The sequence below is a fragment of the Sminthopsis crassicaudata genome, chromosome 1 (genome assembly GCF_048593235.1).
Source record: "Sminthopsis crassicaudata isolate SCR6 chromosome 1, ASM4859323v1, whole genome shotgun sequence".
Taxonomy (NCBI): Eukaryota; Metazoa; Chordata; class Mammalia; order Dasyuromorphia; family Dasyuridae; genus Sminthopsis; species Sminthopsis crassicaudata.
This window is the reverse complement of record NC_133617.1, coordinates 101,465,232-101,490,401: the sequence shown is the minus strand read 5'-3', so window position 1 is coordinate 101,490,401 and position 25,170 is coordinate 101,465,232. Positions and strand designations below refer to the sequence as shown.

The following is a 25,170-nucleotide window of genomic DNA, read 5'->3' as shown; positions in this document are numbered from 1 at the left end:
CATAATAGGCACTTAATAAAAAAATTTTTTTGATTGATTTGACGTCCATCTTCATCACTCACTGAAGCTGCTTTCTCAAAAGTTATCAATGACCTGATAATTGCTAAACCTTAATATCCTTTTCTTAATTCTCACCCTTATTAGCCTTTCTGTAGCCTTTGATTCTAGTCATCTTCTCTCCTGCCTCAATCTCTCTTGATTCTCTTCCTAGGTATCTAATTACTTTATTCATTTCTCATCAGATTAGATAATTTCATGAGGAACCTTAGCCAAGTTGACTCCATTCACAATTTTCCACAATTCTTCTTACCAACAGCCTTGCCCCTTTGTGGATCTTCCTGTAGTCCCCATCCTTAGTTTCCAGGTTCTTCTTATGTGTTGTCTTTCCCCATTAAAATTTAAGTTTCTTGAGGGTTGGACCTTTCTTTCTTCCTTATATTTATATCTTCAGGGTTTAGCAGATACCAGGTATATAGTATACGTTCTATCTCTATACTCTTACTCGATGACTTCATCAGCTTTTCCATGGTTTACATTATTAATTCTATGCAGATGATCCAAATTTTTATACATCCAGCCCTAGTCCCACCCCACTTCCCAATCAGGGATGCCCTTCTCATGAATGCTCTACCTCTTCACTTCTTAGAATTAGAGGCTTCCTTTAAGACGTAGCTCAAATGAAATCCTTTGTAAGGGTCTTTCCCAGTGCTGTTATCTTCTAGAGCCTTCCCCTTCCAAAATTACCTTTTAATCACTTTAAGTACACGGTATATATCTGTTTATCAAGATTATGCCTGTATCACTGCAAGTAAAATATCCTTGAAGGTAGGTACTGTTTTTACTTTTTAAAATAAATGGTGCAAAATGGTTGAGTCTTAGAATGCATTTTAGTGGACAGAGTTTATGTTTTAAGAAAGCATTTAAGTTAATCAAATGCTAAGACAGAAGGGGGACACACCCTGGGGGAAAATAAAATATTCATTCCACTAGGATGGACCATTGCCCATAAATGAGCAAAAAAACACTAACCACGGGCAAAGGAGGCCTCCTGGTATTTGGATTGTACAGGAACACAGATGGGAACATTACTTAAACTATTAAATGATGGTGGTTATTGATTTTTCAGTCCAGGAAATGTGAGTTCTCCAAGTGTTATAGCTCCTGACACTTGTGAATTGGCTCTTAAAGTGAACTCTGATATTAATATTGTACTGCAACATTAATGCCATTAATGCAATTTTTCTTTACCCTGGTGCTTCCTTGTCGCATGGAAGTGATGCTAGTTTTTTGGGAGACTGTGAATATAGAGCATAATAACCAACTCTGAAAAATCTTGTCAAACTAGAAAGAGTGAAAAGGGACTATGTGCAGGCACTTAACAGGTATTGTGCTAAGCACTTTATAAATATCTCATTTGACCCTCACAACCACTTTAGTAGACAAATGATACCATTATTCCCATTTTATAAATAAAAAAACCTGAGGCTAACCTAAAGTTATATGACATGCCATGGTCATATAGTTGGTGTCTTAGGCTAAATCTGAACTCAAGTCTGCCACTGAAAGGCTTTGAAACATAGGCCTTAGGGCAGACCCTACTTCTACAGAAATTCAGAAGCTTATTTGTAATGGGCAATTTTCAGATGATGAATTTTTTTTTTTTGACTAGTTACTCTTGAAATTGGCTCAATGAGGACTGAAGGGGTTCTGGTTTGCATAAGAGATGGTAGTGGTCAATCTTTCTGTATGAGAGTATGAAAGAGAGCTAGAAAAACAGTTTATGTCATCTCGTCTGAAACTTGCATTTTATCAGGAAACTGAGGTGCATAGGGAAATAACTTGCTTCAAGTCTTACAGTTAGCAACTCCTGGAGCGAGAATTTGAAACTAGATATTCAAAGTCTATTCCAATGACCATGGTATCTATCATGCTGCTTTTCTTATGGTGGCTTTCATCCTATTATCTTGACACTTTGAAGACAGCTTCTTAGGATTCCAAATGGGAGGAAAGGGGCTAAGAATGAAATAGAATTCAGATGATGTCTTCTAAATTCTTAGTTTTGCTAGTTGTTGGTTGAATTTCTATGTTTTTTTTTTTATTTTGACAAAGATATAGTTTGGGGAATTATGGGGTTCTTAATGGATTTGGTCATAGAATGGCAAAATATATACCTAAGTCAACCAATAAATATTTATTGAATGATTACCCTGAGGTGGGCAGGGTTGAGTAGATGTTTAAGTTAAAAATGAATAAGTTAAAGTATGAAGCATATTGGTTAAAGCAGTTCCTGACCTCAAGGAACTTACATTCCATCTAACCAATTCTATAGAATTACCAAAGAAATGTTTTTGAATGTAAATAAAGGAAAAAATATATCTTCTGATCGAAATTACTGAGAGTAGAGCACTTGGAGGCATATGAAAAGATGTCACAGAGAGTTGGGGAGATAATATGAAGGCATAAATTTAACTTGAAAAAACATAACATAACTTAAAATATAAACTTCTTCAAAGATTAAGCCAGGAAATGTAACTTCCTTAAAGTACACTGACTCCAAATTCATTTTTGTCAAAGCATCTTGAAATAGGTAGGAAGTTGCTTTAGAGTTCGATGAAAGGAAAACCTTCCTAACAATAAGAGAATAAGTTACCTCTGGAGGAAGTAGAATCCCACTGATTAGAAGTCTTGAAGGTAAAGCTAGCTAGACACAAGGTGAGTGTCTTAGTGACTTTTCCCCTCTAGGTATGGACTAGGAAAATGACTTTTGTAGTCCCTTTTAACTCTGAAATATTGCACTTCTGTGAATAGCCCTCCCTGATTTAGTACTTTAAAAGGCAGTTCCACTGGGAAATTCAATAAAAAAGTATAAGGAATTCCCAAGTCCTAAAGAGGTCCCATGCTAAGGCCCAAGATTCTATGAATAGAAATATATTTGCATTTTTTAAAGAAGATAATTGAAATTCAATCTCTCTCAGGAAACCAGTGCCTTTAATTTCCACTCAGATTCACAGTAATCACAGGAGAGTTTGCAAAGTCAAGAAAAGTCAGCTGACAGTCTGTTGAGACTATACTTCAGGGAACAGTGATGTGATTAAATGTGTTTTAGTTAATAGCAAAAGCTGTCCTGGTAATGGTAAGATACCTTGTGTTCTACACACCAGGCCTGGTATTCCTGGTACTACCAACAAAACAAGAATAAGTAGGAACATATTAAATGTATTCAGAGCAACGGCTTAGCCACATATTGTCTCTTCTGATGATGATGGTGTTGATAGACAATTAATTAAAACGGTGCCCTATGATTATCATTATTGTTTGTCCTTCGTTCTTGAAGAGGACCTTGATGTCTGGGAGGAGATGCCATGAATTGCAAGTGAATTGGATTTAAGTGGGGGACGGCTGGGCAAGGTCACCTGCCTCACTTTCTTCTCCAGAGCCATCTGGGTCCAGTGGCCAGATATAGAACAGAAGGACTGAATCATAGTTAATAGATTCTTACATGCCCAATGTCATAAATCGAGATTTTGTTATTTGTGATTCTTAAGGACTTTTGAAGTGCATAAAACAGGCTGCATGTTCTGGCATAACAGATAGCTGATTCTATTCATTCTAATTCAGCTCAAGTGAGAGCTCTCTTCAAGTATATGAAAGGCTGTCAGCACTAACAAGGGTTAGACTTTTGTATCTGGCCCTAGAAGATAAAAGATGGAGCAACAGATAAAAGTTGCCAAATAGAAAATTTGGGTTTGAAAAACTTGGTAACAATCAGAGCTATCTGAAAGTAGAATAGATTGCTTGAATGAAAATTGTCCCCTTTCAATGTAGGTCTTTGGGAAAGGTAGAATATAATAATAATAATAAACAAATCACTATATAATGCTTTATGATTTCCATAATGCTTTACAAATCTCATTTGTACCTCACAACAACCTCAAAGGATAAGTGATACTATTCTTATTATTAATTTTGGTCTGGCCTCAGACAATTGATACTTACTAGCTGTTTGATCCTGGGTAACTCATTTAATTCCATCTATCTTGTCTTTCTGTCCCCCTAAAGGGTGGTTGTAAGGGTCAAATGAGATATTTATAAAGCATTATATGATTTATTACTATTATCATTATTATTACTATATTCTGCCCTTCCCTAAAGACCTACAATGAGGGAGGACTCACTTTCACTCAATAAGATGGGAAAAATAAGATATTTAGGAGCATACATAGGATATGAATGACTGCAAAAGGCAAAGTGAAGCATATCACATTATATTCAACTATAAGAAAATTTTATTCACTAGCAAAAGAAAATTAGTATGCTCATATGAAAACTTCTAAGTAAAAATATCCTGGAATTTACTTTTGAAGGCTCTAACTTGTGTATATTGAGTTTGAAAAATTAATCTCTCAAGTAGAAAGTCCTTAATAAGAGTGATGAGTAGCAAAACTTTTCTGGGGAATTTCCACCTCAAATGCTCTTTAGATATGACATAGTGAGCTAATAAAATTTGACAGAATCACAGCATGTATGTGCTTCAAGATAGAACTGAAAATCAAAATGCTCTGGGCTAATAGGTTAAATGTAAAAAATAGAGAGAAAGAGAAGGAGGAAGGGAGGGAAAGAGGGGAAGAGGGAGAGGAGAGAGGGGGAGGGGGAGAGGAGAGACTGAGATTCTCTAGAAGAGGAAGAAAGAAAAAACTGCCTTACTTAGTGTCCTCTAGAAGGAAAATCTGCCTCCAGACAATTTTGCAATAACAAATGCCCAGAGAAGCAGAAGATTTATTTAAGGCACTGAAGCAGCTGCAGCTCTGTCCACAGCTGCAGAAGTCAGAAGAGACTGAAGCAGAATATTAAATTTGAGAGGCAAAATTGTGCTTTAAGAATGAGGGGAGGAAGGAGAACAAGAGTTCTATAATCTACTCGACTACTATTCTGACTGTGGTATTCTTATTCTGAAAATGTTACTTGTAGAATCAACAATTCTCAAAACATAATCTAATAGTTATAGGTTCAAAGGGCTAAGGGCTTTGGAAATCCCCCCACCTCCCGAGTATAATAACTAACATTCTATAGTTCTTACTGTGTCAGGCACTGGTACTAAATGCTTTACAATTATTATCTTGTTTGGTCTTCACAACAATCCTGGGAAGTAGGTGGTCTACTCACAGTGTCTATGAAGGGCTGTCATGCTAAAGAGAAGCAATGTCTTCAAAAAGGGGAAAGAAGCAAATTTGGGCTTGACATAAACAAAAAATTGTAATAATGGAGACCTGACAGTAGCTTCTTGATGTAGTAGGCTCCCATTCATTGGAGGTTTTCAATCAAAAGTTGGGTGACTCCTTGCATTAGAATTTTTTAAAACAGGCAGCTAGGTGGCACAGTGGATAGAGCACCAGCCCTGAATTCAAGAGGACCGAGTTCAAATTTGATCTCAGACAATTAACACTTCCTAGCTGTGTGACCCTGGGCAAGTCACTTAACCCCAGCCTCAGGGAAAAAAAAAACCAAAAACAAAAAAGAACTCTTTAAAACTCATTAAATTGTTTTAGGTTTGGGTTGGAGTAGACACATACTGATCCATCTCAAGTCTGAAATCATGCAAGTTTTGAAATCTAAGTTGGTAGAACAGATATACTGATGATTACACAAAGATATCCAAATGTGCCCCCAAACTAGCATTTTCTCAGTTATTGCTTTTCACAAGTCCTGAATAACAGTATTAGACAAAAAGCACATATAATCCACAATTAAAAGTCAGCTTTTATATCAGTTGTTATATTAATTTAGGTAGGTTATGGCTGTCAATCTGGAGAAGAGAAGACTTATTTAAGATATGTTTGGAATCTTCCAGTATTCAAAGGGTTATTGTAGCCCTTTGCCATAATTTAAATAAGATCTATTCCCAAAAGGAATCTTGAGAGACACTAAATTCCCTGGCACTGTCCCAGAATCTGGATGACAAGTAGTCAGGAATATAATATTGGATATTCATCATCAAAAAGGAGTTGAACCAGATACTTAATTTTAAGGGACTCTTCAATTCTGAGAATGGGTTCTAGGTTTTGAGCAACTTATAGTAGCTTAACTTTGTAGTTATTTTAGCATTTTGTAATTGCAATCTCAATAGAAGATGTGATCTTTTATGTTGAGGTCTGGAAACCAATGTTGTAGCTATGCAACGTAGGCTAAAGGTTTAGAGTGAAACAAGACCTTTGGAAGCAGCTCAGCATTCTCATTTTGTCTTCCTGACTAAATATATCCTTTTATAGCTCCTACTTTGAATACTATGAAGTTCATGTGCCAACCCCCCAAGAGAGTTCAAGGCATATTTGCTGATTTTAGGTAATAGTTATTTTATTTATTAATGTGCTCTTCTTTACAAATCAAAGAGGTTGCTCCTGGACTTATATCCACTGGATATACTCTTTAAACATTTTCCTTCCCCCTTATAATGTTGCTAGGCTGAATACATCTCTTCATATCCTCAGGTTTATTAATGTACTTGTGATTCTGATGTGTATTTAAGAAGACAGGGTAGGGTATGCTAGACTTGTGATATAGTTTTTCTTTGAAACTCAATTGCCAGTACAAAGAGAGTTCAACCTTATAACCCTGGTTTCATTCTGCTCTGAGCCCAGACGATGTATTTCTATACCATGTTTTAATTTCCAGAATTATTTGTCTAACAGTTAAAACTAACCCAAACTACAGTGGCCTTGCTCAGGGAATAGTAGACTCTCCCTCATTAGCAGAGGTCTGATGATCAATTGTCAAGTATTTTTAGTGAGGATTTCCTTGCAGATAAAGCTAAGATTAGGCAGCCTCTAAGGTTCCCCTTCAACCTTAAAATTCTGTGATCCTCTCATGTAGATAAAAAAAAAAAAAGAAGAAGAAGAAAAACATATACCTGGGAAAATATCAAAACATTCAAATTTATTAAGAATAGAAATTACTCCTGAAGTGATACAGGTTCAAAAGATATAAGTTGGCAATATTCAAAAGAAGAAATTTAAGTTATTGACATATGAAACATGAAAAAATACTCTAAATTAAAAAAAAACCTGGAGAAATGAAAATTTTAGCAACTTTGAAGTTTCATTTCATACTCATCAGACTAGAAATACTTTGGGAAAACAGGTACATACTATAGTGTACTACTGATGGAGTGTTCCAGATATTTGGGGCAATTTTAAAACTATGTTCAAAAAGTTCTAAACTGTGCATACATACTCTTTGATTCAAGCCATATCAAGGCTCCTATCCCCAAAGAAATCAAAGAAAGAGGAAAAAACCTATCAGCACAAAAAATATACCTCTTTTTCTAGAGAATTAAAAACTATTAGAGAATAGCTTAAAATATTATTTTACCATAAGAAATGACAAAATGGATAGTTTCAGAAGAAACTGGGAAGGCCTCTATGAAACGATCCAGAGCCAAGTGAGGAGAATTAGGAAAATAATATTTATAAACTAATATGAAGAGAAAAATAATTTTATAAAACTGTAGAACTCTGATTACAATTATAATGAAAATAATAATGGTTAAGCAATGATAAGCCTTGAGTCCAAAAGAATAAAGATGAAACATGTTATCACCTCCTGCCAGAGAGGTGATTAACTTAAAATGTACAAAGAGATAAACATTTTTTGATACAGTCAATGTGAGAATTTGTATTCTAGAACATGCAATATTTTGAGTTTTATTTTATTTTTCTAGTTTGCTTAATTGGGTTATGGTGAGATAACTGGGAAGGACCAATTAATAAAAAAAATTCTATGACTATATTTACATAGTATAATAAAATATCAAAAATAATTTATGTAAAAGATACATAGTAAAAGCTATATTAATAATTAGAATAACTACTAAATAGAATAAATGTTACACTGAATCCCTTCTATGATATTCTTGACAAAGTTATCTAATTTCTGCTTGAATATTTCAAAGGCAGAAAATATAATATCTTAATATTGGGGATAATGTAAAAGGGATTCCTTTTCAGCTATGGACTAACCTAGACAGCTTGTGGATTTAGCTTTTACCATGTGCCAGGGACAGTAAGAGCTCAAGTGTAAGATTCTGTGATCATAAGAACATTTATTCTAACAGTATTTCAAATTAAACCACATACACATTTGTTAAGCACCTACTATGTGTCATGTATTGTGCTAGGTGCTGAGAACAAAATGTGAAAAGTGAAATGGTAACCGGTTAAAATATTTTATTGGCACAAATATTTTAGAAGAAAACAGGAACACATGTAAAATATATAATAAGTATACTGCCAAAAATAAACACAAGGCCATTTTAGGGAGTGGGAAAATATTAATAATTGGTGGCAAGGTCAGGCAAAGGATAACTGAATTCTCACACCAGTTAGGTATTCTAAGAAGTGGAAGTGAGAAGAAAGTATCTTAGGGCAATACATTTGGGGAGCATCCCATACAAAACATGAAGATGAGAGATATATATGTGATGAACATCTAGAAAGCCAGGTTAATCACAGAAAAGTGAGCAAGAAGGAACTGTAATATATGATAAGGCTTTAAAATGTGTTCAGATCTGGACTGTTGAGGACTTTAAATGACAGAGAAGAAAGTTATTAGAATTAAGAGTGGCTGGAAAAGGCTTATAATAAAAAATGGGATTTTAGTTTTTATTTAAAAGAAGGAAGGAAGGTCACTAGGCAGAGTGGAGAATGGAAAGCATTCCTGGCATGAGGAAGAGCCAGAGAAAAATGCCCAGAGATAGTAATGGGGATAAAGAACTCATTGAACAGCAAAGAGATCACTGTCCCTGGATCAAAGAGTCAGGGGGTGAACTGTACAGGGGGTCTAGGTCTATATTATGAAGGGCTTTGAATGCCAGAGAATTCTATATTTGATCCTGGAGGCAAAAGGAAGTCATGAGATTATTGAGGCAGGAGAGGAAAGGGAGGGGGTATTATCACGGTTGGTTCCATGCTTTAGTTTGAACAGAGGATGGATTGAAGTGAGGAGAGAGATTTGAGGCAACATTGAGATTTGTGAAAGGAGTATAGTCTGCTAAAGCTATCAGGTAGTGTCAATGATATTAGTATATCAGATGCTGAGGCATTGGATAAGAAAGTCAAAAAAGAAAATATCTAGTTTAAACACACACACACACACACACACACACACACACACTCTAGAGGGAAATGTAAAAAACACAAAATATAAACAGTGTGAACTAACAATCCTGTTTCTGTCAATAATACTCCAAGCAGAATGGTTTCCAACTGGCTCTAAAACTAATGTTTTAATAGTGAATTTGAGGATTATTTTGTTATAATACCCTTGTATACCCCTACAGTGTTTCAGATAAGGAAAGATGATAAATGAGCTAGCGTAAACTAATAATGTTTAACTTACTGTTGCATGTGATATGGTCAGAATTCCATTTTTTACAGTGCACTTTCTTCTCTGCCATACTTTCCGAAGCCTAAAAATGAGTCAAACAAAGAAATAATTTATTATCAACAATGGGCGGGATGGGGGGGGAGGGAAATTGTTTAATTTATTTCAGACATAGCTATACTATACAGGATTTTCTAAAACCATTCAGCTGTAATTTCCTCTCCATTATCATAAGTGACAGGTATTAAAATAAAGCCAGGAAGTACAACATAAGACAATATATAGAGAGAACATTGTCTCAGAAATGTCTGGCATATGATAAAAGTGAAATAATGCTCATTTATATTCATTCATTCAATTATTCCAAGAAAACAGTCTACTTTCCTATGTATCCAGAGATCACATATATGTCACAACAAATACTCAGAAATTTTTAAAACAATATGAAAATGTCAGGTTATTGAAAAGAGGATTATTAGTAATTTAGATGTAAAACTATTTATGAACTTATAAAAAGAACAAAGAAGACAATAAATACTTGTGAAACAAGTAGAATTTGAAAACTTTTGTTCTGTTGACTTTAAAATCTAAATACAGGCAAAAGAAATTCTTACATGGACAGCTTCTATAGATTGGTAAATAGCTTGCACTACTTTATAGAGAGAATAAAAAATCAAACACAATGATCAATATGAAATTAAACACACTACTCAGACTCAGTCGCAATAGGATTTTATAGAGTCATTAAAAGGCAAGGAGTTCTCAAGTTATAATCAAGATGAATACTTTCTTATAAGAATAAAATTCTTAAAATTAATTATTTTAATAAAGTTACTGTAAAACAATAGAACTGCATTCAACATACAATTTAGATTTATATATCTTGCACACCTTCACATACCCATATTTGTATATATGTTGAGATGTGTATATGTATGTCTCCAAAATAGATGCTATAGGAAATAATTATAAAAAAATACCAGCTGAAATAACTATAAAAAATACCTTGGAAGTTTACAAAACAAATCTCAAGAAAGAAAACAGTAATTAAAAAACAGCCATGGTCTCAGTGCTTATACTCAAATACCCTAAATGTAGGTAATGAGGGGGGAAAAACGTCCCATACCAAGAAGATAAAATTGAAACTTTGTGGTATGAAATCAATGAATGGATCATGGCTTTGGAAGGGTAATTTGTATGCAAAAGAAATAAAGAATGCAAAGGGGAAGAAGGTATATTAAGAAGGTATAATTATATGAGGAAATCTAGAAACCATGGAAGATAAAGAGCAAGATGGAAAATAGCTAGATGAAGGTTGATGGAAGGTGAATAGGAAAGAATTTGTCATTAGAAAATACCATAGACAATCTGGATGTTAGGAGGAAGAGTTTGGAGGAAAATTGCACAAAAGCACAATATAGTACTTATGACAGAATGCATTTATCAAACATCAGCTTAAGCTCTTTTGCTTTCAAAATCGAAATTACTACTAATTTCTTGATTTGCCTTAATGACAGGGCAAGTCATCTTTCAAAATATGAAAAAACCAATAAAGGAAGATTCTATTTTAGATCTAATTCTTACAAACATGAAGATACTGAGCATGTTAGTGAGCATTCCCTCCTAGAATTTGGGAAAGATTTGGAGAATCCTAGAATTTGGAAAGATGAGGAGAGGAAATCTAGACATGCAACCCAGATTTTGGAAAAGATATTTTCATGGGTTCAAATAAAGACAGGTAAATTCACATGACTAAAGAACTACAGGTAAAGTCATTCCAAGAGAGAAGGGAGATGCACAAGAATGAAATTCTGAAGATACAAGGGAAGCAGTTCCAATGGGAGAAAATATGGGGTCTGAAGAAATCAAAATGAAGAAACCACTTAGAGCTCATTAACTGACTCAGATTTAAAATAGAAATTTATAAAAAATAGAAGCAAGGCTAGCTAAGGAAAGATGAATGAAGCAGTCCTACAAAGTGCACAGAAGCAGTGACAGGTATACCAAACCTCAGAATGACCTGAGAGAAGCTAAGGACAACAAAATGAGGATTTCAGTTATATTGGGAGAAAAAGAAGAATAGGATGGAAACTACAACTGAAAGTTGATTTTCTTAATTTCTGTTTTTCTTGTTTTCTCTGTATAGGAGAAAGGCCTTTCAACTGGAAATGAAGGAAAACAAATAATGGAAAACTGACACCCAAGACAGGTGAGGAGATACTAGCTATTCTTGAAGAATTTAAGTTATTTGGTCCAGATGACTATATTCTTAAATTCTGAAAGAATTGGCAGATATGACTGCTGAGCTACTACTACTAATAATATCTGAAAGATCACAGAAAATGGGAGAGGTATTACAAAATTACAAAAAGGCAAATCTTGTTTCAATTTCAAAAAAAAGGGAATTATTATTATTATTATTATTATTATTATTTTGCAAACTGGAGGGCAATGAGCTTGACTAATATCACTAGGACAATTCTAGAACAGATCATTTAAGAAATGGGTAGTGAATATCTACATAGGGGATAACAAAGATCTGCTATGGGTTCCATCAAGTACAGAACTTTCTTTCTTTTTCTTTTTCTTTTCTTTTCTTTTTTAAACAGGATTAATTAATAAACCAGTGATCTGAGAAAATGCCATAGATAAATAGTTAGGTTAGATTTTAGAAAAGCTCCTGATAAAGCGCTTCATACTGTGGTGGAGAAGGTTAAAAAAAATGAGGATTAGATAATTCAACTAGATGAGTTTACACACTACTAGGAGTTGCCAAGTCAGTGAAGAAGGAGGTTTTTAGTGGATTATCCCAGGAATCTGTGTTTGGCCCTATGGTGTTTAGCATTTTTTTTTTTTTTAATCAATGCCTTGCCAAGGTATAAATGGCATGGTTTTCCAAATTTGCAGAGGATACCAAGTTTGGATATATCAACATCCAAGATGATAGATAAGCTACAGTATTGAGATGAATCTGGTGAAATTAAATTCAATGGGTATAGATGTAAAAATGCAACTTAAAAAAAAACTTAGTTACAAATAAAAATCAACTTCACCAGTACAAGATGAAGGAGACAGGGTTAGAAAGCATCTGAAAAATAAGTGCAGTTTTTTTTAGGCTACAAGTTCACTAAGTCAGCAATGTGATAGAGAAGCCAAAAAAACTAATTTATTCCTGAGCTGCATTAAGGAAAACATAGCTTCCAAGAATATAATCCTACTGTACTCTGCCCCACTGAGACCTCACCTAGAATACTGTGTGCATGTCATGGTTTCAGTATATAAATTGGAGAGTGTCCAGAGGAGAACAAAGAAGATGTACCATCTTCTCATGTGATAAGAAGGTCAGCTGAAGGTACTGAGTAGGTTTAGCCTCCAGAACAGAAGGCTTTGGAGTGATATGATGAGTGTCTTTAAGTTTATGAATGGATATTTTGTGAAAGAGCTATAAGACTCATTTTATTTAGTTCTAAAGGGGCAATGGCAAGTTAACAAAAAGGAAAATCAAGGTTTGATGTGAGGAAAAACTCCCTAACAATTAGGACAACATATGAGATTAAAGGTTTGCTTAGTTCCTTGGAGGACTTCAACAATGCCTGGATGAACACTTGTTATATGTGAATGGGAAACATTCAGTATGTAGCTTAGACTAAAAGGCCATTGTAAATTTCTTATAATTCCCAAATTCTGTGATTCTAAGAGATTGCTTTTAATCCTCTCAAGGTATACATGCATTCCATATTTCTTTGTTAATTTATTTATTTTACTTTTAAGGATACAAAGAATGGCCTGAAAACACTCTTTAGCTCAAAGGTTCTTAATGAGTCCATGAATTTCATTTTAAAATATTTTGGTAAATATATTTCAATATGATTGACTTTCCTTGTAATCCTTTGTGTTTTGTTTTATGTATTTTAAGACATCATAAGGAGAGGTCCATAAGTTTGAAAAGATTGCCAATGGGATCCATGACACATAAATATAAAGTTAAGGACTTCTGAAACATGCATATATAGACACATATATGTCTATATGAGTACACCAGAAAAGGAATTATACTGGTAATGTAGGGAAAGTGAGAGAAAATATAAGGCTAATCCAAGTGGCTTATTGGTACTGAAATACTAAAAGAAAATCTCTCACTGCATTGGGTGAATTTTCTTTTTAGGAGGATTGCTGGAAAACATGAACAAATATCACATAAGAAATGAATTGAGCTTTCATCTGCATCAATGGAAAATATTCATAGCTCCGTGAAAGTTTCAAAATCTAAGCATCTACACAATATTCCTATTGTCAGGCAAAGCATTCCCTTAATACTTTAAGAAGAAAATACCACTGGTTTCATTAACCTTACATTATATTGATTTATATATAATTATATGAATCAATTGAGAAGACTATATTTATATATAGTTTTCTCCAATTTTATTCCCATACATTTGTACAGAAGCAGAAAAGCTCCATCTGCTTGGTTTCTTCTCATGACTAATATGAACCAAAGAGAGTAAATTGAAGGCATTAATCTTCTTTTTGGCACTGACCTAGGATGTCTTGTTGAAATGGATAACATGTGCCTCTCTTCTAAAGAAGAAGAATGATAAGCTGAAAATGTGATTGGTTACCTAATAACTTGCCCTTTTCATAATGAAGAACAGTGATTACAAATCTTTTTTGCAGTTGTGGTATCCTATTGTTATTTGATATTATACATATCCCTTATAACATAATAGGAATACATGACAGGCTAATCACATGCCAGGGGATGATGAGTGCATAGTTAAAGCACTGCAATGATCACACTGTCAAGAGAAACTGAGGAAGTCTACAAAATGTTGAGTAGAACTCTTGGAATAACCTTATAGGAGGACACAGACAGAAGTCCCACAGGACAAGCAGGAACAAATCGGTTTTGTGACATTCATTTTATAAATAGGCATTGAGATCTCTTCAAGACTTCTATGCTTTTCATTTCAAAGCAATAAAATTCAACAAATATTGATTAACTACTCATCATTACTTTGTACAAGGTCATATAGCTGTTGGTCTATTTGTTTTAAACATTCATTTGAATTTTTTTTCTCAAGAAATTTAAGAATTTTGCAACTTCTCAAGAAAAATGAAGTTAGACTTAATAATGTCTCAAACTATGGTTAAGAATTACTACTGTCCATGACATTGTTATAAAATCTTAAATGGAAGAAGTCCAATAGCACAACTTTTAAAACTTATTAAGTCTATCATGGTTGGATAAGTAACACTTCATAAATGGGTGCCATATTCATGTATGGGACTCTCTATTAATTATTCTTCAAAATTGATGGCAGAACTAATTAGGAGATATTCTACTATGAATTTCCTTTTTAACAAAAGAGGAACTTATTGCTAATCTAAGTTCCAATTCTTTTTTTGTCACTCATTTCATACATAATAAGAGAGATGACCTGTAAAGGCTCTTTTCAACTCAAAAATTGAAAAATTTCCAATTCTTTCCTATATCCATCATTCACATGTAAACATTCAAAAAACCTGGCTTCTTCTCTGGAAAATGAGAATTAATGTTTATTTTACTATGATCCAGTTTTGGACAAGGGTAATTTTTTGTTAGCTTGAAGTTATATTTAATGCTCTGATGGCACTGTCATTATGTGAAATCACTGAGTGAAGATCTCTTACCCTACTAAGAATCCAATGTAAAGAAATTCTGATTACAGGTAAGTCATTTCTCAAGAGCTACAATAAACTGAAAAGATTTGCCTTAAAAATCATTGATAGGGGGCAGCCAGTTGGTGCAGTAGATAGAATACCAGTCCTGAAATCAGGAGGACTTGAGTTCAAATCTGGATTTAGACACTTAACACTTTCTAGCTGTGTGACCCTGGGCAAGTCACTTAACCCCAATTGCTTCAGGAAAAAAAAAATAAACAAACTGATAATAGAAGAGTAAATGTGACTTGAATTATGACTTGTGATTTTATCTTTATTCTATTCTCTCTTATAGTCTTATAGATCTAGCATCCCAGCTCCAATCTATCAATCCTTTGCTGAAAAGTGAATACATTTCCTTGTAGATAAGTCTCTCACTCTATCGTGGATTGCAAGTTGAAGTTTTGATCTGGCTCCATTCTTTTCCCCCTAGAGTTTTCTCACACTAGCACTCTCTCTTTCCATTTACTCAATACTTCAGCCAAATTGGACAATTCATCAATCCCCAATTTCCTCTCTTTATTCTGGTGTCTGTGTCATTTTTTGGTGGGGTTGGGGGCTTGCTTTCTGTTGTTCTTTCCCTTCTGTAATTTCTTTCGACTGAAATTCTTCAAAGTGTGACTGAAATAAGCTATGCCCTTTGAGAAGTCTTTGTTATAGAGTTCAGCTATAAGTGGACGAAATTTCCCTCCTAGACTCTTTTAGCAAGCAGATAGTCCCTCTCATGTTACATATCACACAATGCTTTGTAGTTATAGAGCACATATGTGAAATCACTTCAGCAAGTCCTAAAGAGGGACTGTCTAATTAATTTTTGTTATCTTCATGTTGCTAAATAGACTCTTTTGCATAGAGGATCATAGATTCAGAGCTAGAAGGATCTCAGGAGTCATTAAGTTCAATCCTTTCACTCTTTCCCTCTTACTCCCAACACACATACTATGGATGAAGAGATTCATTCGAAGGGTCCAGAACAACAATAAATTATTTGTCCAAGATATTATAGGATCTAAATTCACTTTTCCCTATTAGTCACCCAAAAATATTTGTTGAAAAATTGATTATTATTATTTATATATATATAAAATCAGGCTTTTAGTTTTAACACACTGTTATGTTTTATTTAAATAACTATAAGTATACATAAAACAAAGGGAATGGCAATGTATTGAACTAATGTAAAAACACAATAATTTAGCTATACCAAGCACCTCCTCTGAATGAAAGGATTATACTTGAACTTAGGTGGGCACATGAGTTTGAAACTACTAAAACTTGAAGCCAACTGTGTCACTTTCCCTAGCCCTTAAAATACAAAAGAAACCTATCGGGTTTTGTTGGTCTTTTGAATTTCTTAGTTTGTAACTTGAACTTTGGTCTTGCTATGAATTTTTACACATTTTAATGGCTCTGTCCTTATGCCTAAAGAGTTATAAAACTGTATATATTCCTTGGCCCAGGATTATCCATTATTATGTCTGTTTCCCAAGGAGAGGAGGGGAAAATAGAAAAGCACCTATATGTTTTAAAATATTTATAGTAGTTCTCTTTGTGGCAAAGAACTGGAAATTTAGGGGATACACATCAATTGGATAATGATCAAACAAGTTGTGGTATGTGATGGAACACTACTCTGCTGTAAAAAGATAAACGGGTTGATTTTAGAAAATCATGGAAAGACATGCATGAAATAACGAAGATTGAAATAAAAAGAACACTGTATACAGTAACAGCAATATTGTTCAAAGAATAACTGTGAATGGCTAAGCTACTTTTGAGCATTACAAATATTCAAATTAACTACAAAGAACCTATGAAGGAAGATGCATAGTATGCATATTATTCTGTATATATCATATATATATCTGTGTCAAATGGTGGTCTTCTCTAATATAGGGAGGAAGGGAAGGAGACAATTAACCATTTAAAATGTAACATTTTTTTTAAAGTTCAATTTCTAAATTTCATATTTTCTCATAGTACCTAGCAATACTTTTTTCAATCGCACAGTCCCCTCAACCATAATTTACCTAAGATTGACATTTATTGATATGGACAAACATAATAACTTTTCTACTTTAACAAGTTTAAAACATTATGTATGTAAATGAGTGAAAGTGTGTGTGTATATATGTGTGTATAGTATAAGAAAGAATATGTAGTAAAGAACCCAGAATGTAAGGTGGATGTCTTGTGAAAAATTTATAAGGGGACATGGACAAAAAAATCATGCAATGAAAACTGTGGATAGGTTCAGATTTGCATAATCTTTGTGAGATCACAGACCCATTGACATATCAACATAAAACTTGATGAGACTTGTAACAAATACATACATACCCATCACTCTTCTTTAGCAGATAACCTTTCTTCTCACTGCCATATTCCTTATTGCCCTGAAGTTGATGCATACTGTATCCTCCTTGCCTGCTCTGGGAATCCTATGCAAGAAGAAGCCATGAAAAAAAAAATGACAAACTACCCATAATTCTTTGACACCTTCATGTTAAATGATCACAACCCACTGGCACCATCTTAAATACAGGCAGATTGACTGTTAAGCTTGGAAGAGACTTTAGAGATTGTAGCATCCAATCAAACCTACTCATTCTCCAGATAATACAACTGAGAACCAGAAAGGGGAATTTGCTTGACAGAGTTTAGGGACATTGAGATTGTGTGGAAAGATTATCAGGTTAGGTGTAATTAGGCCAGCGTTCAAGAATTGGTTCTGCCCTGTCATGTGTTCTTGGAAATCCCTGAATTTCTAAAACCCTGAGTTTTCATCCAAAAAGAATAATTAGTAACATTCAATCTGAATTTAGCAATTTGTAAACAATAAAGTGTTCTATAAAAGAAAGCAATTATGATTGGTAGATCTCTATTATCTTCAATATAGTCTGCATATAACATTTGTACAAAGTTGTTCACATGTTGTTTCCCCCATTAGACTATAAGTTGCTTGAAAGCAGAAATTATTGTTTGTCTTTCTTTGTATTCTCAACCCATAGCATCCTGTCTGGAATGCAGGTGGTCCTTACTTGTTAACTTATTGATTGATATAAGACCAGGCTTCCTGATTTCCAATATGGAGATTTTCCCACTTTACCTCAGGTGTGTTCAATTTCAATATAAATTAAAAAGGAAATATATGGCAGTAATTCTATATTTTAGACTATTCAGACTTGTTTGGCATTGCAAACACCATCTCTGTTTAAGTGGCAAATGGAAAGGGAGTTAGTTCTATGGGCATTAAAAGATAATATGATTTTTAAAATGTTTTTACATTGTTGGAAATTTTCCTCTTCTCCCGATTACAAAAAATTAAAACTAGTGAAAGTGACTCAAAGTAAAATAAATCAAATGTTCAGAACCTTTACCACAAAATCATATTTCATAATGATGCTATAGAAATATTTAGAAAAAAAGAAACACAAATATAAGAAAGTCTACAACAGAAGGGCAAAGTTCTACTTTTGTTGACCTCTTGACAGTGCTTTCTAAGTGAAAGTTGACAATAGGTTTGGATATAATGGCAAAGAATAATGCCAAAGGATAGGGAAAGAATTTTGGGCTTGTAGCTAAATCTGGATTCTAGTCTTCACTCTGCTTGTCATTTATTACTTGTGTGACCTTTGGCAAATTCCCCTTACAGGTCTCTGGCTAGGAAGAAATGAAGAAGTTAGATCGGATGACTTCTAAGGTCTTCCCAAATTCTAACATTCTGTTATTCTAACAATTCTATGGAAAGTCTGTTGCTGTACTAGGAGGCTGAGAGGAGAGGAGCTGTGTTATCTGAACTTGACAGTTCCCTCACTGCCTAGTACAATAGTCTGAACACAGTAGACAATAATTAAGCAATAACTGTGTGCTGAATGTTGAAGAACTGAAAGACTAAACACATAAAAGGGATAAATCCAAACACATGGGGAGCTGTGATACAGTGTAGTATGAACACAGATATGGATAGAGGGTGAGGAAATTTAGGCTCCACACCTGGCTTTATAATCCTTTCTAGTCCAACATTCCTCATAAGAGATTTGGAATAGCTCAGATCTAAGTTCTCCTTCCAGCTTGAACATGCTATGATTCAATGACTGAAAGAATTCCATATGCATAATTTACACATTCATAAATAAGTATAATTTTACAATGACACCTGGATTGATGTTATAACAACATTCCCCCCTTTCCCCCCGCAATACTGAATTAATACAAATATCCTTAGAGGAAATGGAAGAAACAAAATAACAATCTTTCATTTCTTAAAAAAGAGAGATTTGATGACAGAAATATCAATAGAAAAATAAAGGCTCACAAAACATATTGACTTACTCTCCTAGACTTCGATCGGGAAAGGCAGAAGCAACAGAGAAAAGAAAAAGCATAGAATTTGAAAAAAGAATTAATTTTTTAAAAAGTCCCCAATGATTATATATAGCATTCTCTCATTAATGCATTTTGAAAACAGCTTTATGAATAAACAGAATCAAAAACTTCAATCACAATACATTTTATTTTCTTATTCCTCAGAAATGCTATATCCCTCCCCCACTAAAAACACAGCATTCAATAGATTTGTAAGACTTCACTTCTCAATCTCCATTTCCAACTCAAACCAATTTATAATACAAAAAAAAAGCTTATCTAAGAAACACTCTAAATATTTCAGTCTTACTAAAATGGTTTATGAACTTCCATATAGGAAATTTGAACTTCTCAAAAAGAACCCTAACCCCACAAAGCCAAATAAAAGCACAAATTGAATTTCTAAGAAAACCCAGTGATAGCTAACAATAAAAATCAGAGGAAATCTTTGTACCAGTTTCTTGTTTTGCTTTTTAAAAATAAACAAAAGTTATCTCTTAATGTTTCAAAGGTAAAGATAGATGTAGAAAGTGTAGATGAATAAAAGTTAAAATAAACTCCTGATTAAGACTGATACATGCAGCGTGCCAGCTAGACATTTAATGTCCAGATGGATTCCTATCTCTGGATCCAACCTACATATACTCTAAGAATAAGGAACTTTAATAGTAGCCCAAATAAAAAGTATTTATGAGATAAAATGTATCTCTGTATGGATGTAACATATTTCAGAATAAAATAGAAATTATTTCTGTATTTCATATTGCAAATCAACCATATACTACTCTGCTTTACAGAATGGATGAGAGTTGATGGAATTTGCACGAAAATATATGGCACTTAAGAGCAGTTAACTTGAATAATTCTTAGGGAAGAATTTTCTAGGGAGAAAATATGTCCTTGATTCTCTCTATTGCCATAATTTGGCTCATCAGCTTTTGTGATGTGGGGGTCAAGAAGCCTATAAAGAAATAAGGAACTGAACTGGCTGCTGCAACCAGAGTTATTACCTTAGTTTTCATTGAGTTTTTACAGTTTGGGTTATATATTCAACCTGGATATGTGACAGTTTTTTCTCAGTAAGATATATAAGAGGGCTGTAAAAGATAAAAGGAGTTAAGTAATCAAGAATTTCTTTAAGACCCTTATCAGCTGGTATTACTTTTAGTAAGACTAAATGATAATTGATCTAAAGAATTTCCAAGTTTTTTCTAGTCCTAACATTTTTTTTTGATTATGTAGATTCACTTAAAAAAATTCAATATTATTCTGTTTTTCCAATTGCATGTAAAGATAGTTTTCAACATTTTTTTAAGGTTTTGTATTCCAATTCTCTTTTATTCTTTCCTCCTCCCCAAAACATTTCACATAGACTTATATATATATATGTATAAAATCACTTAAAAATATTTCCATATTAGTCGTGTTGTGAAAGAAAAATCAGAACAAAAGAGAAAGATCATGAGGGGGAAAAAGCAAACCAAAAAAAAAAAAATAAAAAATGGATGGGGAGAGAGAAATAGCATGCTTCAATCTACATTCAGTTTCTACAATTTTCTATCTGGATGTGGATGGCATTTTCTATCCCAAGTCTATTGGAATTGTCTTGGATCACTGTATTCTAGCCCTAACATTTTATAAAAGATACAGATTCTTTTTAAATAAGTAGAAATTTATAGAGTTGTTGATAGCAAAGGAAATGTGGATATTTAATAATTAGTCAGGAAGATTAAAGAAGGTTCAATGACAAAGAAAACAAGCAATATATTTTAAATCTGGCAAATTCATATGAATTCTAATGTTCATGAACATGAACATTATACATGCATATATGTATGTGGATGTATATGTGTGTGTATATACATATACATATATATATGTATATATATACACATATATATATATATATATATGAATTTAGAACTATATACTCTTGTCAATTTCATCCCAGGCAAGAAAATACTTTTCTAAATACTCCTTGGTTATTGGCACCTCCTTCTTAAGACAGGCTCCCTTTTCTCAGAAAAATATTTTCTCTTTTTTTTTCTAATAACACCCCCTCAACATATTCTCTGCATCTGAGTAGCTTAAAATTGTGTATCTATAACATCTGTGTGCTACTCTTCCTTTCTCTCCACACCATGAACAGAATCTTATGTATTATAAATAGATGCTCTCATTTCCTTCCTCCCTCAATGTTGTATCAAAATGGTTCTACTTGGTACTAAAATGGTAGCTCCAAGACCTGTGGAATGGAGATACTAGCAGGTAGAGTTCAGTTCAATCTAAAGAAAAACTTTTCCTAATAATAAGTTGTCCACAAAGGGAAGGGATTTCATAATGTGATAGAGAGCTCCCTACTACCTATCAAATGGAGATTTTCAAGGAAAGTCCAAATGAGTTCTTGTTGATGTTATTGAGGAGAATCATGCTTTGAAATATATTCAAAATGACCCTGGAAGTCCCTGCCTACTCTGAAGTTCTATTATAGACTTTAAACTACAATATCCTATTTCTTCATCTTCAGGATGGATTTCATGTCTTTAAAATATTAATGCTATAAATAAAATGTTGATTTCTCAATATCAGACACTTACAAACAATCATGTTCTTTATTTTAACAACTAATAGAAAAAACTAATTTTAAATTGATTTGTTCACATTTTCCTAAGGAGAAAGTAGTGACTAAAATACAGGTTTTGTTTTCTGAACTTGTCTGTTAATTATGGGCAGGAGAGAAAAAATAAATCCAAAGCCCCCTTCATGAACTGTCCTAAATTAACTACTAATGAGCTTTACAGCCTACAAAAGCAATACCAATGATTTTTTGTGCATTTTGAAAAATGAGGGACATTCAATCTATTCAGCAATCTGGTACTTTTAAATGATGGTGTGTTGTTTTCAGGTTCTCTGAGATTTCCTAGCTCTCAATTATTAATTTTTTTTAACTGAAAGCATTTTGTGAAAAATCATTCTCAATTCCTTTTTTGCTAAGGAAAAAAAAAGAGATTTTCAGTAAAGTGAAATGAAAAATTTAAAAACTTTCTTTCAATTAAAATAAAAGGCCTGGGCTGAAGAAAATGTTTAACTTTAGTTAAAACCCCAAAGACATTGTCATCTTCACAGCATCAGCCAAGGATGCAAGGAATGGTATCAACAAAGTGCCATTCAGTATAGAGGTAACTGTAGCATTAATCTTGGTTTCCATTTCCTTTCTTACATTAGCAATGCCATCTAACCATTAGCATTTCTTTATCAGTTGGAAAATTTAATAAATTAATAGATCAATTATTATGTCTAGGATTTCTAGTCTTAAAATTGCATGTGATTACAAGTTAATAGGGTTTAATGGAGAATAATTGTTTCTCATCTTCCTCTGATGAACTTTTTTTTTTTTTTTCTAAGTACAGAACTTTCTAATGGAGTTTAGAATTTCCAATTTATGGTATGAAGGGAGAGCTGTAAAGGGGCACTCTGGAAACTTAAGTATACATTTTCTAGGAAATTCTTCCTAATTCTGCTAGTTGTTGATCTCCCTCATTAGACTGCATCGTTGTGCATTCAACATCTATGCCTTAATTTGTATTTTATTATTTATCTATGTATGCTATCTTCCTCTAAATTGTAACCCTTTGATAAAAGGGAACATCCCTTATTTATCTAACTTTCCTTATACCATGCATGTACAAAGTAGGTATTTTATAAATGCCAAATGAATGAATGAACCAGTGAATCCTCAAACTATCCTCTATGCTAACAAACAACGATTAATCAATGCAAAAACTTTATTAGTCATTCAAGATGTACAAAAGCAGTAACTTCCATTTTAATGAGGGAGACAATAAATAGTGGAGATCTGTTGGAACAATGACAAAAAATCCCTCAATTATTTTCCCTTAAGGAACTCAGTTTTTGTTGGATAAATGTGCATAAATGAAAACTAATACAAGGTCGTTCTAGTTGGAACCTGGCACCTGCAAGTAAAAGGAAAAAGTTGAGAGAGGAAAAGTTTGTTATCTTAGTACTTGAGCTGAGACCTGAAGGAAAATAGGGATTTTAAAAGACAGATCTGAGGAGGAAGCATACTCAGTTTGTGGGATGAATTATCAGATCCTAAATTTGATGTGAAACATGATTATTCAGAATAACATTTTCAAACTCTCAAAATAGTTATGTACTAATTAGGTTTTTTCTTTTTTAAAAAAGTTTTAGTTTATTACTAATGCCTGATATTATTGAGTAGGCCACCTGCCAAAAGACAATCAAAACTTATCTGAATGTTTCAGCATATAAAGTTTGGCTGAAAAAAAATATGGAATTCTAATTTCTAACTATTTGGTTTTTCTTTGTGACCTTTTCTTCTTGAGGATTTTTAGTGACTAGGAATATACAACAGAATTCAAGCAGAAATCTCTTGGTGTAAATGTGAAACATAATTTCATTTATAAAACACAATTCCCTATATGCACAGCTTCTCAGGAAGCTATCTGTAGTGTAAAATAAGGAACACCCACATTTATAAACCATTTGCAACAATACATCAATCATTTCCACATTCAACAGTCTAGATCAAGGGTCAGCAAACTATATACCCTGTTGTTTTTTTTTGTTTGTTTGTTTGTTTTTTTTTGGGGGGGAGGCTGGGGTTAAGTGACTTGCCCAGGGTCACACAGCTAGAAGTGTTAAGTATCTGAGACCAGATTTGAACTCAGGTCCTCCTGAATTCAGGGCTGGTGCTCTATCCACTGCGCCACCTAGCTGCCCCTATAGCCTGTTTTTGTAAATTTTGCAAGCTGAGAATGGTTTCTACATTCTGAAAGAGCAAAACACTTTATTTAAAAAAATATCACCAACATCAACCAGGGGCAACTAGGCGGTACCATGGATAGAGCACTGACTGGAGTCAGAAGAATCTGAGTTCAAATTTGAACTCAAACAATTAACTAGCTGTGTGACCCTGGGCAAGTCACTTAACCCCAATTATCTCCCACCCATCCCCCAATTGTAAAAAACATTCTCAGCTATGGGCAGTATGAAAACAGGTGATGGGAGAAATTCCTCACTGTTTCCTTCTCTAGGGGTGCCTCACTACAGTTATAGACAATGTTCTCTATTCCCTTGTCATGCCATCATTTAAAAATCAGCAGAATATCTAATGATGTATGTTCTTTTTAATGCTTTATTTTTAATCCCCTTTCAAAGTCTCTTTATAAGACTACCTATAGTCATTCTAGTTTCTAGAGATTTAGCAGGTGCTATGTTTACATAGACACATGGAAAGTATATGTTTATTTATTACATAAAATATGGAAATTTTATATATTATAATACAATATATTATCACATATAAAATATATATATAAAACCCAAGAATATGTGTTATATATAACACATTATATATACATATAAATTTTCTTTAAAGTATTTCTTAATGTTTGAAGGAACCTCAGAAATCTAATATTTAAGAAGGAAATTAAGGTCCAGAAGAGTTATACGCCTAGAAGAGCTGGAATATAGTAGGTAGCCACCTTCTATTTAGGATCTCTTAGCATAGTATTAAGCATTGTCCTTTGCACTCTTTTCTAAGAGGAGGATGAGAAAATGTTACTGAATTATTGATACCCTTGTTTAGTCTGATCCCCTCATTTTACAAATGTGGAAGCTGAAGCCTTAGAAAGGCTTAGAACAGCCAGGGCTTGTACTCAGGATTCTATTTCTATCTCT

At 33.5% G+C, this 25,170-nt stretch overlaps 1 protein-coding gene across 12 annotated transcripts in view; it reads right to left on the bottom strand.

The window, feature by feature from the left end:
• ASAP1 (ArfGAP with SH3 domain, ankyrin repeat and PH domain 1) overlaps positions 1-25,170 on the bottom strand; it is a 568,420-nt gene that overhangs the window by 82,799 nt on the left and 460,451 nt on the right. For all 12 annotated transcript variants that reach the window (XM_074265489.1, XM_074265495.1, XM_074265486.1 and 9 more), the window contains 2 exons: positions 17,419-17,519; positions 9,391-9,460 (listed from right to left, as the gene is read on the bottom strand). In XM_074265489.1, the coding sequence (XP_074121590.1) occupies positions 9,391-9,460; positions 17,419-17,519 (171 nt within the window). The remainder of the gene's footprint in view (positions 1-9,390; positions 9,461-17,418; positions 17,520-25,170) is intronic.